General features: G+C 42.5%; 1 protein-coding gene across 4 annotated transcripts in view; it reads right to left on the bottom strand.

Annotated features, from left to right (window-relative positions):
• PGAP1 (post-GPI attachment to proteins inositol deacylase 1) overlaps positions 1-22837 on the bottom strand; it is a 734955-nt gene that overhangs the window by 466271 nt on the left and 245847 nt on the right. For all 4 annotated transcript variants that reach the window (XM_075830035.1, XM_075830037.1, XM_075830034.1 and 1 more), the window contains one exon: positions 15216-15271. In XM_075830035.1, coding sequence (XP_075686150.1) covers positions 15216-15271 — 56 coding nt within the window. The remainder of the gene's footprint in view (positions 1-15215; positions 15272-22837) is intronic.

Below are 22837 nucleotides of genomic sequence, written 5' to 3'. Positions count from 1 at the left end.
TGTTCAAAGTGCTGCCCATTGTGTTGGATTGTCAATGCAACCCTCTTCTCCCACTCTTCACACACTGATAGCAACACCGCAGAAGAAATGCCTCCCGATCTGACCTCCTTAGACTTTTATCTTTGGGGTCATCTGAAGGCAATTGTCTATGCTGTGAAGATACGAGATGTGCAGCAACTCAAACTACGGATACTGGAAGCCTGTGCTAGCATTTCTTCTGCGGTGTTGCTATCAGTGTGTGAACAGTGGGAGAAGAGGGTTGCATTGACAATCCAACACAATGGGCAGCACTTTGAACACATTTTATAAGTGGTCAGAAACTTGTAAATAACTCATGAAAGAATAAAGTAACGTTAAAACCAAGCACACCATTGTTTTTCTTGTGAAATTCTCGATAAGTTTGATGTGTCACATGACCCTCTTCCCATTGAAAAAACTAAAGTTGGATACAAAATAGCCGACTTCAAAATGGCCGCCATGGTCAACACCCAGCTTGAAAAGTTTCCCCCCTCCCATATACTAATGTGCCACAAACAGGAAGTTAATATCACCAACCATTCCCATTTTATTTAGGTGTATCCATATAAATGGCCCACCCTGTATATGATGGTATATATTATTTTTCCTGAATGTATTCCTTCTGATGCTATATCATCATAGACACTAAAGCATTACGGGTGTTCTTTACAACTCTTTTTATACTGTGCTGTTTTCTTAATAATTATTCCTACTTTCTCATTTAACTTCGCTCTTATTACTTATCTTTTCTCAGTGGTAGTGCTGGGGTGATAGTCTAGCGTTCGCTGGGTTTCTGACTAGACACTTTCCCACTTAGGGACTCGCTGGTTCGCCAGTTTAATTCTGTTTGAAATTGTTTCTCTGATTTAGTCATCAGAGAACGGGTATTTACCCTTTTTTTTTTTTTGTTCCTTCCTCACTTTTTATTTTCTATTTTTTCCTCTCTCTCTATTTTTCCCTTTACCCTTTCGTATTATTCCTACCCCCCTTTTCCCGCCTTTTCAGGGTGGAGGGATGGCTTCGCTAAAGGTGTACCCTAAACATCAGGGGATTCAATACACCAGAAAAACGCGCGCAGATCCTCTATGATATGCATAAGGATTCAGCTCTTGTTTCTACAAGAGACTCATTTTAAAACGGCTCATACTCCTCGTCTCAGCACGCAATACTACGCTAAGTGGTACCATAGCACGAATGCGGAGTCCAAAAGTAAAGGTGTCAGCATTGCAATTCATAAATCTCTATTGCATGAGGTATTGGCGACAGCGTCAGATACGGAGGGGCGCTACTTATTTATCAAAATTTCTTTACATGGCAAGGTGATAACGTTGGCAAACTTTTACTTACCTAATCAGGATCAGGCTCAGGTTTGTAGGTCGCTGTTGCGGAAGTTGGAGGACTTCACGGAGGGCCTTCTGATAATCGGGGGTGGTTTTAATCTTGTTCTTGATAAACATCTTGATTCCTCGTCAGGTAAAAGTACAGTGCCTAGGTCCCATTTGTCTGCTCTATCTTCCACACTGCATTCAATGCAGAAGGTTGATGTCTGGCGCACACGTCATCCACAGGGCAAGGATTATACCGATTTCATTCATTACATAATTCTTACAGTAGAATTGATATGTTCCTTCTCAGTCATCATCTTCTCACGTTGAGACCCACAACACTGATAGGGAATGTACGCTGGTCGGATCACGCTCCAGTGTATCTGATTTTAGACATTCCGGATAGGCCGACTCATTTTAGGAACTGGAAACTGAATGACAACCTTCTGAACGACACTGTCTGTATGGCTGCAATGCAGGACTCCATTCAGTCCTTCATCTTAAATCATACAGCTGATACCACAGCCTTACGAGTACAATGGGAGGCATTGAAATGTGTGTTAAGAGGGGTTCTCATTCAACATGGGTCTCGCTTAAAGAGAGAGAAAGGTGCTCAAATGACTAAACTATTGGATAGGATTAGCGTTCTCGAGGCTCAACATAAACGCACACAACTCCTCCCTACACTCTCAGAGCTTGACCTTGCGAGGACTCAACTTAGGGCCCTTCTTGATCAATCTTACACAAGGTATAGAGACAGGAATCGGAGGTTCTTTTATGAATTTGCCGACAAGTGTGGACGACCTCTTGCTAAAGCGCTGCATCCCAGGTCGCAGGCTGCCTATATTCCTAAATTACATACTGCTTCGTGGCTGGTGATATCCGATCCAAAGGACATTACCACATGATTCCAACAATACTCCTCTTTATACAATATTAAAGGCAGCTTACATGATATACCAGTTGATACACTGCAGTCCAAAATTGATGTGTATTTAAATGAGACCCCGCTCCCTACTCTTTCCCATCCGGACTATGATACCTTGGAATATGACTTTACGGAAGATGAAGTGCTGCAGGCCTTGAAAGATTTTCCGTTGGGAAAGAGTCCTGGCCCTGATGGCTTCAATAATAAATTCTACAAAACATTTCAGGATTTGCCAATTCCCTTTTTAAGGCGGGTATTCAATTCCATCACCCCAGCGTGTGGTTTTACTCAACAGTCACTTGAGGCACATATTACGTTGTTACCAAAGCCTGGGAAAGATCCCACGTCTTGCCCTAACTTTCGCCCGATCTCACTGATCAATGCGGGTGTTAAGCTATTTGCGAAGACCATTGCGTCACGCATTTCCCCTATCTTACCCTCTTTCATTCATGATGATCAGGTGGGATTCGTTAAAGGGCGAGAGGCAAGGGACAATACGAATAAAACTATTCTTCTCATGTCCTATGCACAAAGACAACATATCCCAGCATGCCTGCTCTCAGTAGACGCTGAGAAGGCATTTGACAGGGTCAGTTGGCTATTCCTTCGGAGGACCTTGTCACAAATAGGTCTGGGCCACAACATGCTCGGTAAAATCATGTCCCTATACACCAGACCAACAGCTCGGGTCCGTGTGAACGGTTTACTGTCAGATCCACTACATATTTCGAACGGTACTAGATAGGGATGCCCATTATCCCCCATTCTAGATGTCCTCACTATGGAACACCTGGCCAGTGCCTTGCGAAATAACCCCTCAATTAAAGGAATAACTGAGATCCCTGCATACTAAGCTAGCTTTGTATGCCGACGACCTCCTCTTATATGTAATGGAGCCTGTTGTGACCTTACCATCTATACTTAAGGAATTTGAAAGCTTTAGTCAGCTCAGCAATTTCAAAGTTAATTACTCTAAAACAGAAGCCTTAAACGTGTCCCTCAGTCTTGATTCGGTTGAGCACTTAAAACAAACCTTTCAATTCAAATGGCCACAGGAATCCTTAAAGTATTTGGGGATCCACATTTCACAGGATTTGAAGGCGTTGTTCCAACTGAACTACATCTCTTTATTGCAACGCACTTTGAGAGACGTAGAGCAGTATTCCTTGGTTCGCCTTTCCTGGTTTGGCCGGATCAATGCTGTGAAAAAGGACATATTACCTAGATTTCTACATGTATTTCAAACTGTACCAATTCTGGCTACTCAGCCCTACTTCCGTATATTGCAAAGAGCCATTAATAAATTCATTTGGGGCTCTAAAAAACCTCGAATAAGCATGACGGTGCTCTGCAGACCAAAATCGGAGGGTGGGGCAGGGTTACCAGACTTTAAAAAATACCATTCTGCAGATCTACTAATGAGAATTGCTGATTGGTTTAGATCATTTACTCACAAACAATGGGTTAGACTGGAATTTGAAATTTCACCTTTGCGCCTAACATCTCTCCCATGGATTGCCAAACCGCATAGAAATACACCCATGCTACCATTATTAACTCAACAATTTCTGGCGGCCTGGGATAGGGATGCAGCGCCCTCTAAATTAACACATTGTCCAGGTCCTTTCACTCCTTTATTTGACAATCCTGACTTCACACCAGCAGTAGGAGTGGCAGAGTTTCGTTCTTGGAGTAGACAGGACAATGTTAGACTCTCTTCCACACTTGGCGACACACATGAACTTCCCACTCGTCTTTGCAGGTCTGTTGTCCACACAAAAGATTAGCTTGGATGGAATATCTACAGCTTAAAGCATACATATCCTCCTTCTCAGATTGCGCGGCTCTCACTTTGGACAAAACCGTATTTTCTATTACTACCCTCTATGCCATCTAAACTTTTATCAACACTACATACATTCCTACGTGCTCCCCCAGAGCTTTCGCAGCTTAGATACGTACAGGTGTGGGATCGTGAACTAGGGTTTCATATACAGGATGAGGATTGGTACAAATTTTTTTTGCTCACACATAAATTGCCCTCAGCTTGCTATGCCCAAGAAAAGAATTTTAAAATTCTCACCCGATGGTATCGATACCCGGCTTTGCTACACAGAGCCTTTCCCTCCGTGTCTGATCAATGCTGGTGCGGCCTTTCAGCTTTGGGAACCATGCTACACATATGGTGGGACTGTGCCATTTTGGACTAACATTCGAACTTTACAATGTGCTGTTCGACTCTCAAATACCTATTGAACCCGCTATTGGACTTTTTTCCCTACTGCCAGGTAATGTCACAGTTCTGAAGAAAGTTATCTTCAGACATTATCTCACTGCAGCCAGGTGTGCGATTCCTAGACACTGGAAATCTGCGGGATGCCCCTCTCTTCGGGAATGGGTAACCGAGCTGAATCGTATCATGAGAATGGAGGGCCTCCTGGCGGGTGACAGTGGCAAACATGACAGATTCATAACTACATGGAAGGGGTGGATTCTGTTTACAGAGAGTGAGGCTCTTCCTCGTTGGCTGGAAGAACACACCTGAATCTCTCTGGTCAATCATACATCTTGGGTCGCTGCCATCTCTCCTCACATTTCACCTGTTTCGCTTTCCTATTCTATTTACTTTCCATTTTATGATTCATATGCTAATGTACAATTTTCGATGCTGACATTATTTATACTCTATATGTACTGCATTTATCTTGTATTCAAATGTGTTAACTTGAAGTGGTTCAGTTGAACTGCCACTCGTTTATGTGCAATTACTTTGATATTGTATATTTGTACTGAAAATGTAATAAAACTTGATAAAGAAAAAAAAAAGAATGCTCTAGAGAAGGCTAAAAAGGTGAAGGGAGAGTGCAGGAAAGCCAACTCTAAAGACGACTGGAACCTTGAGTGGCCAGATTGACTCTCCTGGTTAAACCCAGCCAACTGGTTCAGGAGAGTTGGAGGATGAGTTTCAGAGATGCTCCACACTATTAATGGGAACATTGCTAATAATTGCTTTATTGATTTGTGTTATAGGTGCGCATTGTGTGTTATAACCAAGATTACCACCAAAGGAGTCCATATTAACCTAATAAGAACTTCAACTACTCTTACAACAAAAAGACTAGATCCTAAAAATAAAAATGTAAATCTTTTTGGATACAAGTCCACTACAGCTTCTACTTCTCTAGATAATGGCTGGAGGTGTTCTGTTTGTGATGAATGGAACCCTGACATATTGGATGTTTGCATTCAACGTGGAACTCCTCACCATTGACCATTAGACAAATAAGAACAACTACGGAGTGGGAGAGCAGGAGTAGGTTCCAGAGGTCTTGGAGCTCCACCGTTAGGGGTTACTGACATCAGAGGGATAGAACACTAAATAGAAGGGCACAATTAAAATGTCTTAAAAATTTGACAAAAAGAGGGCAATTGTGAATGCAATACACTCCATCTTGTCACTTACAAATACTTCCAAACTTCTTTGATATTTTAAATATAAGTTCTACATTAACGAGTCAGCTAATATTGGTAACCAATCAGCATACATTGTTGGGGCACCTAGACACCAACCCCTAAATTAGGGTTAGACATTGTTGAGGGTACTACCATTTGAGAATGATGAGGAGATCCTGCCCATCAGGGTAGAACGCAGAAAATTATTTCAAAGAGGGGGAAATGTAATAGTAATCAATGAATTAAAATAATTTTTCTGGTGATTTCTACTCTTGAGATTAAAGGGGTTATTCGGGATGTGATTTTTTTTTTCTTAGGTGCTGCAATTGAGATAAAACAAAAGATACTTACCTATCCTTGCCCACAGCAATTCAGCGCTGCCGCTACAACGGCAGTCCCAGTGCTTGATTACATGCACGCAGCATGTGACCGCTGCAGCCAGAGGGCTCAGAAGCCATATTTTGTATTTCTGCCATTATGCCAGAAATATGTTTAGTCACCAGAGAGCCATGCTGAGCACTGTGATTGGCTGCAGCGGTTACATGTTACACGCATGTAAACAAGCACCAGGATTGCCTCCGGAGCGACAGCGCTGGATCGCTGGGATCAAGTATAGGCGAACATTGTTTTTTTTAAATTATTTATTTCATTTGCAGCCCCTTAGAAAAAATAATTTCATTTCCCAGATAATCCCTTAAATCTCTGATTATAGGGTTAAGAATATTTTTTTTTAGCCACAAAAATGTGTATCAGTAGACATATGCCATCAGTAGACTTTGTTATCAATAGACATGCGCGATAGAGCACGCTAGCAGAATTATATAAATCACATTTCGTTTATTTTCTGCAATGACGTATGTTTTACTTATCGTTACTTATTTTGATTGGTTATCAACATCCTATTCTCGTCGTATGATTGTAACTACATCATAATGTAATCCATTATACTTATTGTTATAAATAAAGGAAAGTGTGAGACCACCCTCAGATTCCGTTACACAGACAAATATAGCATGTATCAGTTTTCTCCCAGCCGGTGAAATACCTGAACCTCAACAACTTCTTTTAGTGAAGAAATTGCTCTGACAACCTTATTGATTTGATTTGTGTGTTTTTATTGTGGGTACAGGGGAGTTATTGAGAATCCATAGAGTTTATCAAGTTCAACTTTTAATCGGAACTCAACTCAGAAGACGGACAAGGGAAAACATTGACATTTTGTATCAACATCCCTTGTTGCTTCTTTTTTTTTTTGTAACGCAAAAAAAAAAGGATCTTAAAAAACACCAGATACCTCTAGTGAAAATTTAGCTTAATTTTGCTAAAATTGATTGGCTCACAGATTTTTCCATTTAGCTGTTAATAACACCATGACCATTTTTTTTAGAATTGTGCCCTGCCATTAAAGTATCAATTGGATGTTCTGATTTGTATAATCCCTACTTATTAAAAATCACTTTGACAATAAGTAGATTACAAAGTGTCCCTCTGCTGGGACCCCCAACGATCAACTATAATCTATGGGGAGACCTAAAAAAATGTGTTAAATTTCTATGTGGCGTACAAGGGAAATACAGGATTACACACTGCTCATTCAAATTAACAGCCTGTTAGTAAGATCCAGAACGCTTTTTATAACAGCTCTGGCCAATGAGGGTTCTAAACAGTGGATGCACCTCTATTAACCCCTTCAGGACTGAGCCTGTTTTGGCCTTCAGGACGAAGCAGATTTTTCAAATCTGACATGTGTCACTTTATGTGGTAATAACTCTGGAATGCTTTTACCTATCCAAGCGATTCTGAGATTGTTTTCTCGTGACATATTGTACTTTATGTTAGTGAAAAAATTTGTTCGGTAAATTCAATATTTAATTGTGAAAAACATCAAAATTTAAATCTGTCTGCTTGAAAGACAGATAGTATTACCACACAAAATACTTACTAGTTTATATTTCCCATATGTCTACTTTATATTTGCATCGTTTTTGGAACATTCTTTTATTTTCTAGGACGTTACAAGGCTTAGAACTTTAGCAGCAATTTCTCATATTTTCAAGAAAATTTCAAAAGGCTATTTTTTCAGGGACCAGTTCAGTTCTGAAGTTAGTTTAGGGGCCTTATATATTAGAAAGTACCCACAAATGAACCCATTTTGAAAACTGCACCCTTCAGAGTATTGAAAACAGCATTCAGAAAGTGTTTTAACCCTTTAGGCATTTCAGAGGAATTAAAGCAAATTACAGGTGAAATTTACAAATTTCATTTTTTTGCCAAAATTCATTATGTAATCCATTTTTTTCTGTAACACAGAAGGTTTTTCCCAAGAAATGCAACGGAATAGTTATTGCCCAGATACTGCACTTTTTAGAAATATCCTACATGTGGCCCTAGTGTGATAACGGACTGAAGCACAGGCCTCAGAAGCAAAGGAGCACCTAGGGGATTTTGGGGCCATCTTTTTTAGAATATATTTTAGGCACTATGTCAGGTTTGAAGAGTTCTTGTGCTGCCGATACAGTAAAAACTGAGAAAAAGTGACCCCATTTTGGAAACTGCACCCCTCAAGGAATCTTTCTAGTGGTATAGTTAGCATATTGACCCACAGTTGTTTTGCGAAATTTGAATTCGTGTGTGAAGATGAAAATCTACTTTTTTTCTAAATAAAAAAAATAGAAATTTTTAATTTTTACAATGAATAAAGGAGAAAAAGCACCACAACATTTGTAAAGCAATTTCTCCCGATTATGGCACTACCACATATGTGGTAATACACCGCTGTTTGGACCCACAGCAGGGCTCAGAATAGAAGGAGTGTCATTTGGATTTTGGAGCACGGATTTTGCTGGAATAGTTTTCAGTGCCAGGTCGCGTTTGTAATGCCCTGGAGGGACCAAAACAGTGGAAACTCCCAAAAAGTGACCCCATTTTGGAAACTGGACCCCTCAAGGAATCTTTCTAGGGGTATTGTTAGCATTTTGACCCCACAGTTTTGCGAAAATGTATTTGAATTACTGTGTGAAGATGAAAATCTACTTTTTTTCTGAAAAAAAACTAGAAATTTATAATTTTTACAAGGAATAAAGGAGAAAAAGCACCACAAAATTTGTAAAGCAATTTCTCCCGATTACGGCAATACCACATATGTGGTAATACACTGCAGTTTGGACCCACAGCAGGGCTCAGAACAGAAGGGGTGTCATTTGGATTTGGATTTTGCTAGATTAGTTTTTAGTGCCATGTCACGTTTGCAATGCACTGGGGGGACCAAAACAGTGGAAACCCCCCAAAAGTGACCCCATTTTGAAAACTACGCCCCTCAAGGAATTTTTTCTAGGGGTGTGATCACTTTTTTAACCCCATAGTTTTTTTGCAGAATCTTGTGGATATCTGGCGTGAAAAAGAACATATGACAAATGCTTCATTTTTAGGACAGATTTTTCAGACAGAGTATGCAAGTGAAGAAAAGCACCTCAACATTTACCAGGATATTTCTTCTGAGTTTAGAAATACCCACAAATTGGCCCTAATTATCTGTTGCTGGACATATGGCAGGGCCAGAAAGTATTGGAACATCACAAGGATTTTGAGGCCTTATTTTACTTGGATGATTTTTGGGCACATGTCATGTTTGTATAGGCCTAAAAAATTGTGCAGATACTACACCAGATTACAAATCCTAGATATTCATCTAGGGGTATAATGGGAATTTTTAGTTCTGTTATGGGGATGTTCAAAAATTTTAAATGGTGAAACGGTTATGGTAAATGGGAGGGACGGTAATTGTAAATGAAAGGGCCGAAAATTATAAATGAAAGGGACAGATGAAAATAAAATTTAGAAATCCAGAGATGTGTGGTATATCCGGAAGCACTCCTTCATACACAGTCCAGGGTGGGTGGGACAGGTGTTGCACTGGTATGTCGTCTCTTTTTGTATGCCTCTTTTGGCACAGACATGACACCTCTTCTGGGGGTGGATTTTTTTTGCGGTGGGCGGCACTTCACCAGGAAAGTGCTGCCCTGGAACTATCCTGTGGACATCCGTACTTGCAGAGGCAGAACTTTCTCCTACCTCTGCACATTCCCAAAGAGAAGGGATTTGATCACCTTCTCCTGGTACTCCAGGTACGTCCCTTCCTGACCAGTGCTCCTGTATATTACAAAGGAGTTGTACAATGCCATTTGGATAAAGTACACTGCAAGTTTTTTATACCAAATTTTTGTACGGCTTGAGCATCTTGTTAGAAAGGTCCACTCCCCCCATAAATTTGTTATATGCCTGGATGCAGACAGGCCGTGACGTGGTGGTGGGTGTTGCACCACGCAGAGGGACAAGAGAGCAGGTGGCATCATGAATGGATGCTAGCATCAACACATCCTTCTTGTCCCTGAATTTCAAAAATAGGACCCCTTCGCTTTGGAGCTCCCTGCTCTCCCCACGCTGCAGGGTTTGGCCGAGAATGGTTTTTGGGAGCTGTCTCTGGTTTTTGCGGACCGTCCCACACGCCACCGTTTTTTGTTCCGCCAGGCATTTGAGCAGGGGTACACTTGTGTGCCAGTTGGCAATATACAAGTGGTACCCCTGATTCAACAGTGGGTGCAGGAGGTCCCAGCCAATTCTCCCAGTTGTGGTCAGGACGGGTGGACAGTTAGGGGGTTCAATCTGACTGTCTCTTCCCTCGTATATTCTAAAAGTATGTGTGTAGCCCGACTCCGACTCACACAACTTGTAGATCTTCATGCCATACTTGGCACGTTTGTTGGGCAAATAGTGCCTGAACTTCATCCTTCCCTTGAAATGCACCAGGGACTCGTCAATGGCAATTTCTCTTCTAGGGGTATATGACATGGAAAACTTTTGGGCCAAATGGGAAATAAGGGGTCTAATTTTATAGAGTCGATCGAAATTGGGGTCATCCTGGGGGGCACTGGGAATTATCATTGAAATGCTAAAACTTCTGTATTGCCTCAAAACGAGCCCTGGGCATTGTGGTGCGGTATAAGGGGCAGTGGTAAAGAATATCAGTGGACCAATAGGCCCTCACCGATGGCTTCTTTGTTAGGCCCATATTTAGGACCAATCCCCAGTACTGCAGCATTTCTGCTTTGTCGGTGGGATGCCACCTGTATGGCCTGGCATAAAAACTACTGTAGTTGACAGCAATAAATTGTTGAGCACAAAGATTTGTTTTTTAAAAAAATCTCTAGCACCTAGCAGTAAGTCCAATATGATTGATGGTTTAGTGGTAATACATATCCACTACATAGTACTATAATAACATGCATAGATTTAGATATAACTTTGTTAATATCCAACTAATATCATTATAGGTTAAAACGACACCTGCCCGATAATATAGAATCTAGGACAGTACTCATGATCTAAGGTGATGCACTATGGTAACTAGTCCAGTTTTTGATTTACCAGTCACTAGTTTATATCTCATGTGGATGAGATAACTAAACACCCCTCATATAATAAGTCCTACTATCCTTCTGCCTCCTATAGCGTTCTCAGTCATTCAATATCTAAAATCAGACTACTAGCAGTGAAATAGAGTGATCGTAGTACTCACTATGAGACACGCCCCCTACTCCTCACTACATACGATGTGTTAATCTTCAGGGACTCCCTCCATGACACTTTCAAACATGACCGTCCCACAAACCAAATATGGGAGTGAGTGTAACTCCCTTCGTTAGGACACGCCCCCTGCTAGCTATGTCGGTCTACACATCTTTACAGCTATACAGCCCCAGTGTGACGATTGAAGCGTCACATGACACGCACCTTAATACCGCCCACCTCACGCCCAGAATACATAGTATTTAAACCATGGAGATTCAAGTACAATTTAGCGCCAAAACTAAGCGGCAAGCCGCCATACTGACTGCAGCACGATATAATTCAAGAATCATACGCCAAGTGGGATCTAGGTAAACAACACTTCTTAATATTATACCTTTATGTCATGCAAACTTTCTTAATTTATCTCAGGCTGAGCGTGGTGCTAGATGTGCCGACAAGATTCTGACAGCACCTCAGATAGGGACTCATATGAGACTGCAGGCTCGCAGGCGCCACCTAGTGGATTTCCTCTACTGTAGCTGCATTGATATCACCAATGTATCTTCTGCTTACCTACGCTCTATGATTTATGCCATATATGCTAATATGCCTGTTTTCCTTAAAGAATGGCAAATATATAGGTGGAATCCCTTCTGAATCAGAGTTTTTCTGTATATACCTCGGTCTGTTGGTCCAAGCTAAATTACTATATCTGTGTGATTAACACTAGTGTAATCTCTGTTAACCTACGCTCTATGATCTATGCCATCTATACCAATGTACTTGTTTCCTCTAAGAATGGATTACCGATATGTGGTTCTCTTGTTAATCACAGATTTTCTTTCTATGTACCTCGTTCTGTTGCTCTAAGCTACATTATTCATTATCCCATTGTAACCATCACACTTGATAGAAATTGTCTTAAATTGTCTTGATATGACGATGTGATACTTGATGATATACCGCTATTGTGTATACCTTTTGTTTGTGCACTGGATAGATAGTCACCCTCTAACATACATTGGGCCATATTTAAATAAATATTCATATCTATACCTCGAGGCTTGTTCCCAATAAAATAATAGATATATTGACTATATATGAACACTGTATGTGTCTTGACAAAAGACTCTGTTCTTATTTTTTACCTTTTTTATTTTATTCTTTCCAGTTTCTCTTTACTTGCTGTTTTGCACCATTGATATAATGTTATTGTTGAAATATGATGCCAATATATTCATGTGAAATATTTTGTACACCTGCAGTGCCTGACGAAGGTCGTTGAACCGAAACGTTGCACGCACATTGCCCATGGCATCGAATGTAATAAAATCGCAAAATTGAACCACATTTGTGTGCCGGATACTTTTCTATATACAAAGATTTGTTTGCTCAACAATTTTGTCCACAAATCTGTCCGAAAAAAAGAGCTGAAAAAACTCCATTTCAGACAGCCCTATTGTCTGGACTTGGACCCCTGCAGCAGAGGTAAAGTCCGGTACTTGGGGGGTGTAGGAGGTTGGGGGCAACCAATTAGGTTCAGGTGCAGGTGTAACCTGAACACTAACCCTCCTGCGACTGCGAGGAGGTTCCTCGGTGTCACTTGAGGAAGAGGACAGCACAAAAGCGGACCCAGCATCACTCACAGTATCTGTGTCCGATGCCAGTATCTCATACGCCTCCTCTGCAGAAAATGTTTTGCGGGCCATTTTTTTTTTGTGTACAGTAAAGGTTTATGTACACTTGTATACTGTAGAAAGTGTATACAAAAAAATGTAGAATAGAACTTTTTTTTTACATAAAACGCTAAATACTAACACTAACGTACACTAATATATTTTTTTATTTTATGACACTATAACTGACTAACACTAAACTACACTTGCAAAAAGACGATGACTAACTGACAATCACACACTGACTGACGCTAACTGATAGACTAACTGACACTGACGAACAGGCGGTCTGACGATGAATAACGGACGATATGACACGAACAGGCGATCTGACCGAACGGGCGATATGACACTGACTAAATTGACGCTGACTAACACTGACTAAATTTACGCTGACTAACACTGACTGAATTGACGCTGACTAACACTGACTAAATTGGCGCTGACTAACACTGACTAAATTGGCGCTGACTAACACTGACTAAATTGGCGCTGACTAACACTGACTAAATGGACGCTGACTAACACGGACAAGTGACGCTGACTAACACGGACTAAATTGACGCCGACTAAACTAACACGGACGATGACTAACGGACGATCTGACGCGAACGGTAGATCTGACGCTAACGGGAAATCTGACGCTGACAGGCGGTCTGACGCTGACTAAATTGACGCTTACACTAAATTGACACTAACATTGACTAGTGACGCTGACTAACACTGACTAAATTGACGCTGACTAGATCTGACTAAACTAACACTGACGATGACTAACGGGCAATCTGACGCTAACGGGCAATGTGACGCTAACGGGCAATGTGACGCTAACGGGCAATGTGACGCTAACGGGCAATGTGACGCTAACGGGCAATCTGACGCTAACGGGCAATCTGACGCTAACGGGCAATCTGACGCTAACGGCCAAATCTGACGCTAACGGCCAAATCTGACGCTAACGGGCAATCTGGCGCTAATGGCCAATCTGGCGCTAACGGGCGGTCTGACGCTGACTAAATTGACGCTAACCAACACTAAATTGACACGAACACGGACTAGTGACGCTGACTAACACTGACTAAATTGACGCTGACTAACTGACTAAATTGACACGAACACTGACGAGTGACGCTGACTGGATCTGATTAAACTAACACTGACGATGACTAACGGACGATCTGACGCGAACGGCCGATCTAACGCTAACGGCCAATCTAACGCTAACGGCCAATCTAACGCTAACGGCCAATCTGACGCTAACGGGCAATCTGACGCTAACGGCCAATCTGACGCTAACGGGCAATCTGACGCTAACGGGCAATCTGACGCTAACGGGCAATCTGACGCTAACGGGCAATCTGACGCTAACGGGCAATCTGACGCTAACGGGCAATCTGACGCTAACGGGCAATCTGACGCTAACGGGCAATCTGACGCTAACGGGCAATCTGACGTTAACGGGCAATCTGACGCTAACGGGCAATCTGACGCTGACAGGCGGTCTGACGCTGACAGGCAGTCTGACGCTGACTAAATTGACGCTGATTAACACTAAATTGACACTAACACTGACTAAATTGACGCTGACTAGATCTGACTAAACTAATGCTGACTAGATCTGACTAAACTAACTAAAGTTCCCTTATAGACTGGGAGAGGAGGGGAGGGGGTGATCACAGTTTGGGACTGCGATCAAGGGGTTAATGGGGGTTTTGAGTGTTGAACAAAAAACACTTGTTGCACACGACGGCTGCAGGCTCTGATCTCCTCCACTTCCTGACTCCAACAGAGGAGATCAGAGCCTGTGACGTTGAGCTCTAACGTGCTAAGCTCCAATTGATTAGTCTGTACAGACTAACCAATCGGAGCTTCTCTTAAAAGGGACCGCTTCGATTGGTCCCTTGTACTCTGCCTGGACACCAGGGCAGACGGACTACACAGTTAACCGCCGCTGCGGTGTAGCGCCGCGCCGCGGTTAACTTTTAAAGTGCCGACGTAACTGCACGTCAAGGTGCATGAACTTACTTCACAGCTTGACGTGCAGTTACGTCAAGGTGCGGGAAGGGGTTAACTCAATTACCTAAAAGAGTATATAGAAATGGGTTTTCTAAACTAGACAACCACTTAATCTCAGCCCTTGCCATTTATAAAAATAAAAAAAAGATATAAAGCAAGTAATCAATAATAAAATATATATTTATTTGAAGATTGAATGTTTTAATCTATTTTAAAATCAACTGAACTTACCTTTGTAACTGTAAGACCCCAGATTCTTTTTTTGATGACAAACCATCTTGAGGTCACTAAAAAGAAAACATTAAAAAGTGTATCAAATAAAAACATTTGATTATCACTTAAAAAGGTAAATCACTCAAAATTGTATTGACATACTTCAGGATTACATTTTGATATATTTGTCATATTAAATTAGCAAGATAATAATTCACAAGTATGCCTGTGACACCAAATGTTTTCGAAGTTGCACATCCAACAATTGGACAAGTGGAAAACACAGAAATTCTCTTCCCATTTTAAAATATTATTTGAGATTGTGGTACCTTCATTCAAACAAAATATATCGAAGCAGTTTTATCCATCTTGGAATATTCCAAATGTGAAGAAATAATAGGTGCAACAAGTGGAAATGCCCTTTTCACACTGTTTCCCCTGCAGATTTGACATATCTGTCAGAAAAGAGTCTGGCAAAAGCACAGTAAACTTTTCTTTTTTTCTAACATGGGGGCCTATTGATGACTGATGCCACTGTATGGCATCCGTAACAGGCATCCGTTTAACGTATAGTTCATAAATTGTTCAATAGCTTTCCATGACATATCCATAACAGTGACATCCGTCACCATAGACTACGATGGCATATGTTTAATTTCATGACGTACAATGCATTCGGACAGCCTTCAGACCCTTTAACTTTTTTCATATTTTGTTATGTTGAGGCCTTGTGCTAAAATATAAATAAATTCAAGTTTATCCTCATCATTCTGCACTCAATACCCTATAATGACACAGTGAAAATAGAATTTTAGAAAGTTTTGCAAAACTTGCATAAAATGCATATCAGAGCAAAAACCAAGCCATGAGGAGGAAAGAACTGCCTGTAGACCACAGAGACTGGATTTTGTGGAGGCACAGATATGGAGAATGGTTAAAAAAAAAAAAAAGGATCTGCTGCATTGAAAGTTCCCAAGTGCACAGTGGAATCCATAATTCTTAAATGGAAAAAAGTGTGGAGCAACCAGGACTCTTCCTAGAGCTGGCCATCCCACCAAACTAAGCTATCGGGGTAAAGGGCCTTGGTAAGAGAGGTGACCAAAAACCCAATGGTCACGCTGACTGAGCTCCAAAAATCCTGTTTGCAGATGGAAGAAACTTAAAGAAGGTCAACCATCAATGCAGCACTCCACCTATCTTGGCTTTATGGCAGAGTGGCCAGAAAGAAGCCCCTCCTCATTAAAAGACAAATAAAAGCCCACCTGGAGTTTTCAAAAAAGCACTTAATGGACTGTGAGAAACAAGATTCTGTGTTTTGATAAAACCATGGTTGAACTCGTTGGCCTCAATTCTAAGCGCCATGTTATGCCCGCTGGCACATCCCACTCACCGGGAGCAGCGACCGCAGGTCTGCATCTTCAGGTCTGTGTCTCCCTCCTCAGAGACGTCAACACACAGCTGCAGTGCTCTCCTGCGTCCTGTAGGGTGTGCACGCGCGATCACTCCTGGCATTAAAGGGCCAGTGAGTGCACTGCACCTGTCTAAAGTTCACCAATCAATCCAGTAACACCCTGGACTTTAAAAAGGGCTCTGCCCTTCCCCCCTTTTCTGAACGTTGTTTGTATTCCTGTGTTAGTGTATGCAAATGCTCCCTTAGTTGTATCCTGCTCCCAATGTTCCTGTATCCTGTTTCCTGTATCCTGTTGCTGTGTTTGTTCCTGAGCCTAAGCCTCTTGTGGGAGTCATGTGTGCCTTATCGGTCACGTCTGTTGCCATCTACAACGTCTGTTGCCATCTGCCATGTCTGGTGTCATCTGCTACGCCAAGCATCATCTGTGCCTGCTTCTCCACGTGTCTGCTACCCAGAGGACCTGCCTAATCTTCCCAGATACCCGTATTCGAGAGATAGTTATTGACTGCTGTTTGGTCAGCTCCTTCTCCGCTACAGTGGGATGATCTAGTGGGTCCACATACCCCACAGCCGTGACAGTATGCTCAGGCCATGGATCCCGCTGCTCAGCCCAAAACTACAATGGCTGTTTAACTGGTGAAGCAGACATGTGTGACCTCTCACAGGCAGTGAACTCCATCGTGCATCGTTTGTATCCTCCTACTGCAATAACTATGGTCCCCCTGTCAGTGCTGACTCCAGAACCTTTCTGCTGCTACCACCTTGCTTACGACGGGAATGCGAAGACCTGCAGAGGTTTTATTAACCAATGCCAGATCCACTTCAGGTTGCACGCAAGGTTGTTCCCCTCCGATGAGACCAAGATCGTTTTCATAATCTCCCTCCTTACAGGCAAGGCCCTGGCCCTAATCCTATCTGGGAGTGCAAAGGGTCCAGAGATTTCCAAATTGCAGATAATCCTACAGGCTGTACTTACAATTTTCGAGGAACCGGTTTGGTCATCTTCTGCAAATGCATCTCTTCTGACCCTCCGTCAAGGCGAAACCACGGTTGGAGAATATACTAACCAGTTCCGCACCCTGGCAGCGGAACTTGCCTGGAACAATGAGGCCTTAGTTGCTGCCTTCTGGCAGGGACTGTCTCTGCAAATTAAAGACAAGCTTGCCGCCCGTGACCTCCCATCCTCCCTGGATGCCATAATACTGTTGGCGACCCGGATGGACATGAGAATCCAGGAACAGGCCCAGGAGGGTCACAGAAAGTACCCTAAACTGGCACCCAAGTTCCAGCGAACCCTGCTGTCCTCTCCTGTTGTCCCGCCAGAGGAACCCATGCAAGTGTACTGACTCACATTGTCCGCCAGGAAAAACAGTGCAGATGTACTTCTGGACTGTGTTTGTATTGCGGTCTCGGAGGCCATTTTGTGTGTCAATGCCTCCAAAAGCTGGGAAACTCCAGTGCCTAGGGTTGGTAGGAGAGACAACCCTAGGTCGAACTACGCCAACTGCTAAATCCTCTCCCAAACTGTCCATTCCAGTGACCATTGTTTCCAGTGAAAAAAATCACATAACGTCTCTGCTTATCTGGAATCCGGAGTAGCTGCAAACTTTATTCAGCAGGATCTAGTATATTGTCTCCAATTGCCCACATTTCCCCTAGAAAGACCCCTGGCAGTCGCCTCTGTGAATGGACAAACTCTGCCCAATCCTATACAGTTCATGACCAAACCAATGAGACTTCAAATTGGTATCCTCCATGCAGAACAGATTGTCTTCTTCGTCCTACCTAAAGCGGTCAACTCTATTTTGCTGGGCCTGCCCTTGTTTCATTTACATGCTCGGTTCTCAACTGGAACTCCGGAGAGGTCCTCCAATGGGACCCCAAGTGGCTCCACCACTGCCTACCATAGATTTGTCCAATCCAGTCTCCTCTGCCTCAGTCGCTTTCTGGACTACCCACACAGTATGCTGGCTTTGCGGACGTCTTCAGTAAAGAGGAAGCAGAGGTCCTTCCTCCTCATCGAACTTACAATTGCCCTATAGAACTGCTCCCAGACGCCTCACCTTCTCATGGATGGGTAGATCATCTCTCCTTGCCAGAGACCCAAGCCTATGTCAAGTAGAACTTTAAGAGGGGGTTCATTCGGTAGTTTTCATCTCCGGCCAGGGCCAGGTTCTTTTTCGTGAAAAAAAAAAAGTATCTTTTCGACCCTGAATTGATTACCGTGGTCTTAACCAAATCACGGTTAAGAACAAGTATCCCTTGCCGCTAATCTCGACACTATTTGATCACATTCGTGGAGCAAAGATTTTGACCAAGCTGGACCTTACGTGCGACTTACAATTTAATTTAATTCAGATCCGTCACGATGACGAGTGGAAGACCGCATTGAACACTCAAAATGGACACTACGAGTATCTTGTGATGTCCTTTGGTCTGTGTAACGCTCCAGCGGTGTTTCAGGAATTCGTGAACGACACCTTACGATATCTCCTCTATGTCTGTGTGCTAGTGTATTTTGATGACATCCTGATTTACTCACCAGTTCTTACAATGCATTGGAAGCATGTCCGCCAAGTCCTGCTGCGGCTAAGGGAGAATCATCTGTATGCTAAACTAGAAAAGTGCATATTTGAGAAGAATTATCTGCCTTTCTTGGGCTACATGGTCTCCGAACGTGGACTGAAGATAAATCTCGAGAAGGTGAAGTCAGTCTTAGAGTGGCTACGTCCTCAAGATCTTCGGGCCAAACGACGATTTATGGCATTCGCTGATTTCTGCCGGCGGTTTATCCAAATGTCTTGTCGCTGACTGCTCCAATATCTGCTCTTACTAAGACGGAGTTGAATGTCAAAGTGAGAACCCCGGAGGCAGAGTCGGCATTTATCAGTCTCAAGAGTGCCTTCGCTTCAGCCTCAATTCTTCATCATTCTGACATATCTCGACAGTTCTCTTTAGAGGTTGACGCTTCCTCTGTTGGTGCAGGTGCACTTCTATTTCAGAGAAGTGGTGTGTGGCTACTACTCCATACTATTCTCGCCTGCAGAGCGCAATTACTCCATTGGGGTTTGGGATTTACTGGCCATCAAGTTGGCCTTGGCGAAATTAAGACATTTGCTGGAGGGCGACATACATCCTATTGTCATCTTTACGGACCAAAATAATCTTGCCTATCTCCAGTCTGCTCAACGATTAAGTCCTCGTCAAGCCACGTGGTCGCTGTTCTTTGTTCAATTTCAGTTTGTGCTTCACTTCGTCCTGCTGACAAGAACGTGAAGGCCGATGATCCGTCTCGGTCGGTTGAGATGGGGGACTCTGAAGAGTCTCCTCAAAACATTAGAGATACTTTTTTCTATCAATCCTCTTCAAATTAGAGAATTCCATTCTCCCCTGGGAAGACCTTTGTTAGTCTTGCAGACAGGAAAAAAATTATCAGCTTTTGGACACAGTTGCAAACTGGCTGGGCACGTCCGTAAAACTCCGGACCTAATTGCACGCCGAAACTGGTGGCCCACGCTGCCTAAGCATGTTGCGGACTTTGACTCCTCCTGTACTATCTGTGCCTCTAATAAATCTGTTCATTCCAGACCTGCTGGTCTGCGCCAACCCCTGCCAGTGCCCGATGCCCCCTGGCAACATATTGCAATAAACTTTATTACTGACCTTCCTCCTTCGGCTGGACAAACTACTGTATGGGTGGTTGTAGACTGTTTTTCCAAGAAGGCACATTTCATCCCACTAACTAGTCTCCCCTCAGCTCCTCGTCTAGTTAATCTCTTCATACAATATATCTTATGTCTGCACGGATTGCCTCTCCATATCGTATCTGATCGGGGTGGTATAATTCACTTTGAAATTCTGGAGTGCCCTCTGTAAACTCCTTGATGTAAAATTGGACTTTTCCTCTGCCTATCATCCTCAGTCTAACGGCCAAGTCAAGAGAATTATCCAAATATTGGAGAATTACCTTTGTCATTTAATTTCTGTTTAGCATGACAACAGGGTGCAGCTTCTTCCTTGGGCCGTGTTCTCCCAAGACAACCACACAAGTGAATCTACTGCCTCTACTCCATTCTTCATTGCTTACAGCAAACATCCATATGTTCCTCTTCCAGTTCCTGCTAGGTCTCAAGTACCCGCATCTAACTCTGCATTTGCAGACTTTCTTCACATCTGGCAGTAAACCAGGTCCTCTATCCTACTGGCGGTCAACCACATGAAGAAGAATGCTGATTAAAGAAGTAGAGAACTTCCTCAGTTTTCTCCTGGAACCAAAGTCTGGCTATGTTCTAATAACATCCGCTAATATTCCTTCTTATAAATTTGGTCTCCGGTTCCTCTGACTTGTGTTTGTTCCTGAGCCTAAGCCTATTGTGGGACTCGTGTGTGCCTCATCTGCCACATCTGTTGCCATCTGCCACATCTGGTGTCATCTGCTACGCCAGGAATCATCTGTCCCTGCTTCACCATGTGTCTGCTACTAAGAGTAACTTAGACCAAAAAGAAATATCTTGATCGCATACAAATTAAATTTATCAAAAATTGAATTTTAATTTATTGAATATAATCTATTACACATAAGTACAAAAATAACCCCCCTCCCAAGTATATACTATAGACAGATAAAATATAAATTAAAATAAGCCAGGTGTCATATTTTATCATATACCATACGTGTGGATAACAATTCCTCACCATATACATGCACCATATACCATGTATATGGTGAGGAATTGTTATCCACACTTATGGCATATGATATAATATGACACCAGGCTTATTTTAATTTATATTTTATATGTCTATAGTATATACAGTGAAGAATCAAGTATTTGAACCCTTGCTGATTTTGTAAATTTGCCCACTGTCAAAGTCATGAACAGTCTAGAATTTTTAGGCTAGGTTAATTTTACCAGTGAGAGATAGATTATATTAAAAAAAAAACAAAAAAAAAAACAGAAAATCACATAGTCAAAATGATATATATTTATTTGCATTGTGCACAGAGAAATAAGTATTTGATCCCCTACCAACCATTAAGAGTTCAGCCTCCTCCAGACCAGTTACACGCTCCAAATCAACTTGGTGCCTGCATTAAAGACAGCTGTCTTAAATGGTCACCTGTATAAAAGACACCTGTCCACAGACTCAATTAATCAGTCTGACTCTAACCTCTACAACATGGGCAAGACCAAAGAGCTTTCTAAGGATGTCAGGGACAAGATCATAGACCTGCACTAGGCTGGAATGGGCTACAAAACCATAAGTAAGACGCTGGGTGAGAAGGAGACAACTGTTGGTGCAATAGTAAGAAAATGGAAGACATACAAAATGACTGTCAATCGACATCGATCTGGGGCTCCATGCAAAATATCACCTCGTGGGGTATCCTTGATCCTGAGGAAGGTGAGAGCTCAGCCGAAAACTACACGGGGGGAACTTGTTAATGATCTCAAGGCAGTTGGGACCACAGTCACCAAGAAAACTATTGGTAACACATTACGCCGTAATGGATTAAAATCCTGCAGTGCCCGCAAGGTCCCCCTGCTCAAGAAGGCACATGTACAGGCCCGTCTGAAGTTTGCAAATTAACATCTGGATGATTCTGAGAGTGATTGGGAGAAGGTGCTGTGGTCAGATGAGACTAAAATTGAGCCCTTTGGCATGAACTCAACTCGCCGTGTTTGGAGGAAGAGAAATGCTGCCTATGACCCAAAGAACACCGTCCCCACTGTCAAGCATGGAGATGGAAACATTATGTTTTGGGGGTGTTTCTCTGCTAAGGGCACAGGACTACTTCACCGCATCAATGGGAGAATGGATGGAGCCATGTACCGTCAAATCCAGAGTGACAACCTCCTTCCCTCCACCAGGACATTAAAAATGGCTCGTGGCTGGGTCTTCCAGCACGACAATGACCCGAAACATACAGCCAAGGCAACAAAGGAGTGGCTCAAAAAGAAGCACATTAAGGTCATGGAGTGGCCTAGCCAGTCTCCAGACCTTAATCCCATCGAAAACTTATGGAGGGAGCTGAAGATCCGAGTTACCAAGCGAAAGCCTCGAAATCTTAATGATTTACAGATGGTCTGCAAAGAGGAGTGGGCCAAAATTCCATCTAACATGTGTGCAAACCTCATCATCAACTACAAAAAACGTCTGACTGCTGTGCTTGCCAACAAGGGTTTTGCCACCAAGTATTAAGTCTTGTTTGCCAAAGGGATCAAAT

The sequence above is a fragment of the Rhinoderma darwinii genome, chromosome 6, assembly GCF_050947455.1.
Source record: "Rhinoderma darwinii isolate aRhiDar2 chromosome 6, aRhiDar2.hap1, whole genome shotgun sequence".
NCBI lineage: Eukaryota > Metazoa > Chordata > Amphibia > Anura > Rhinodermatidae > Rhinoderma > Rhinoderma darwinii.
The sequence above is the reverse complement of the archived record's forward strand: the minus strand, read 5'-3'. Positions and strand labels throughout refer to the sequence as shown.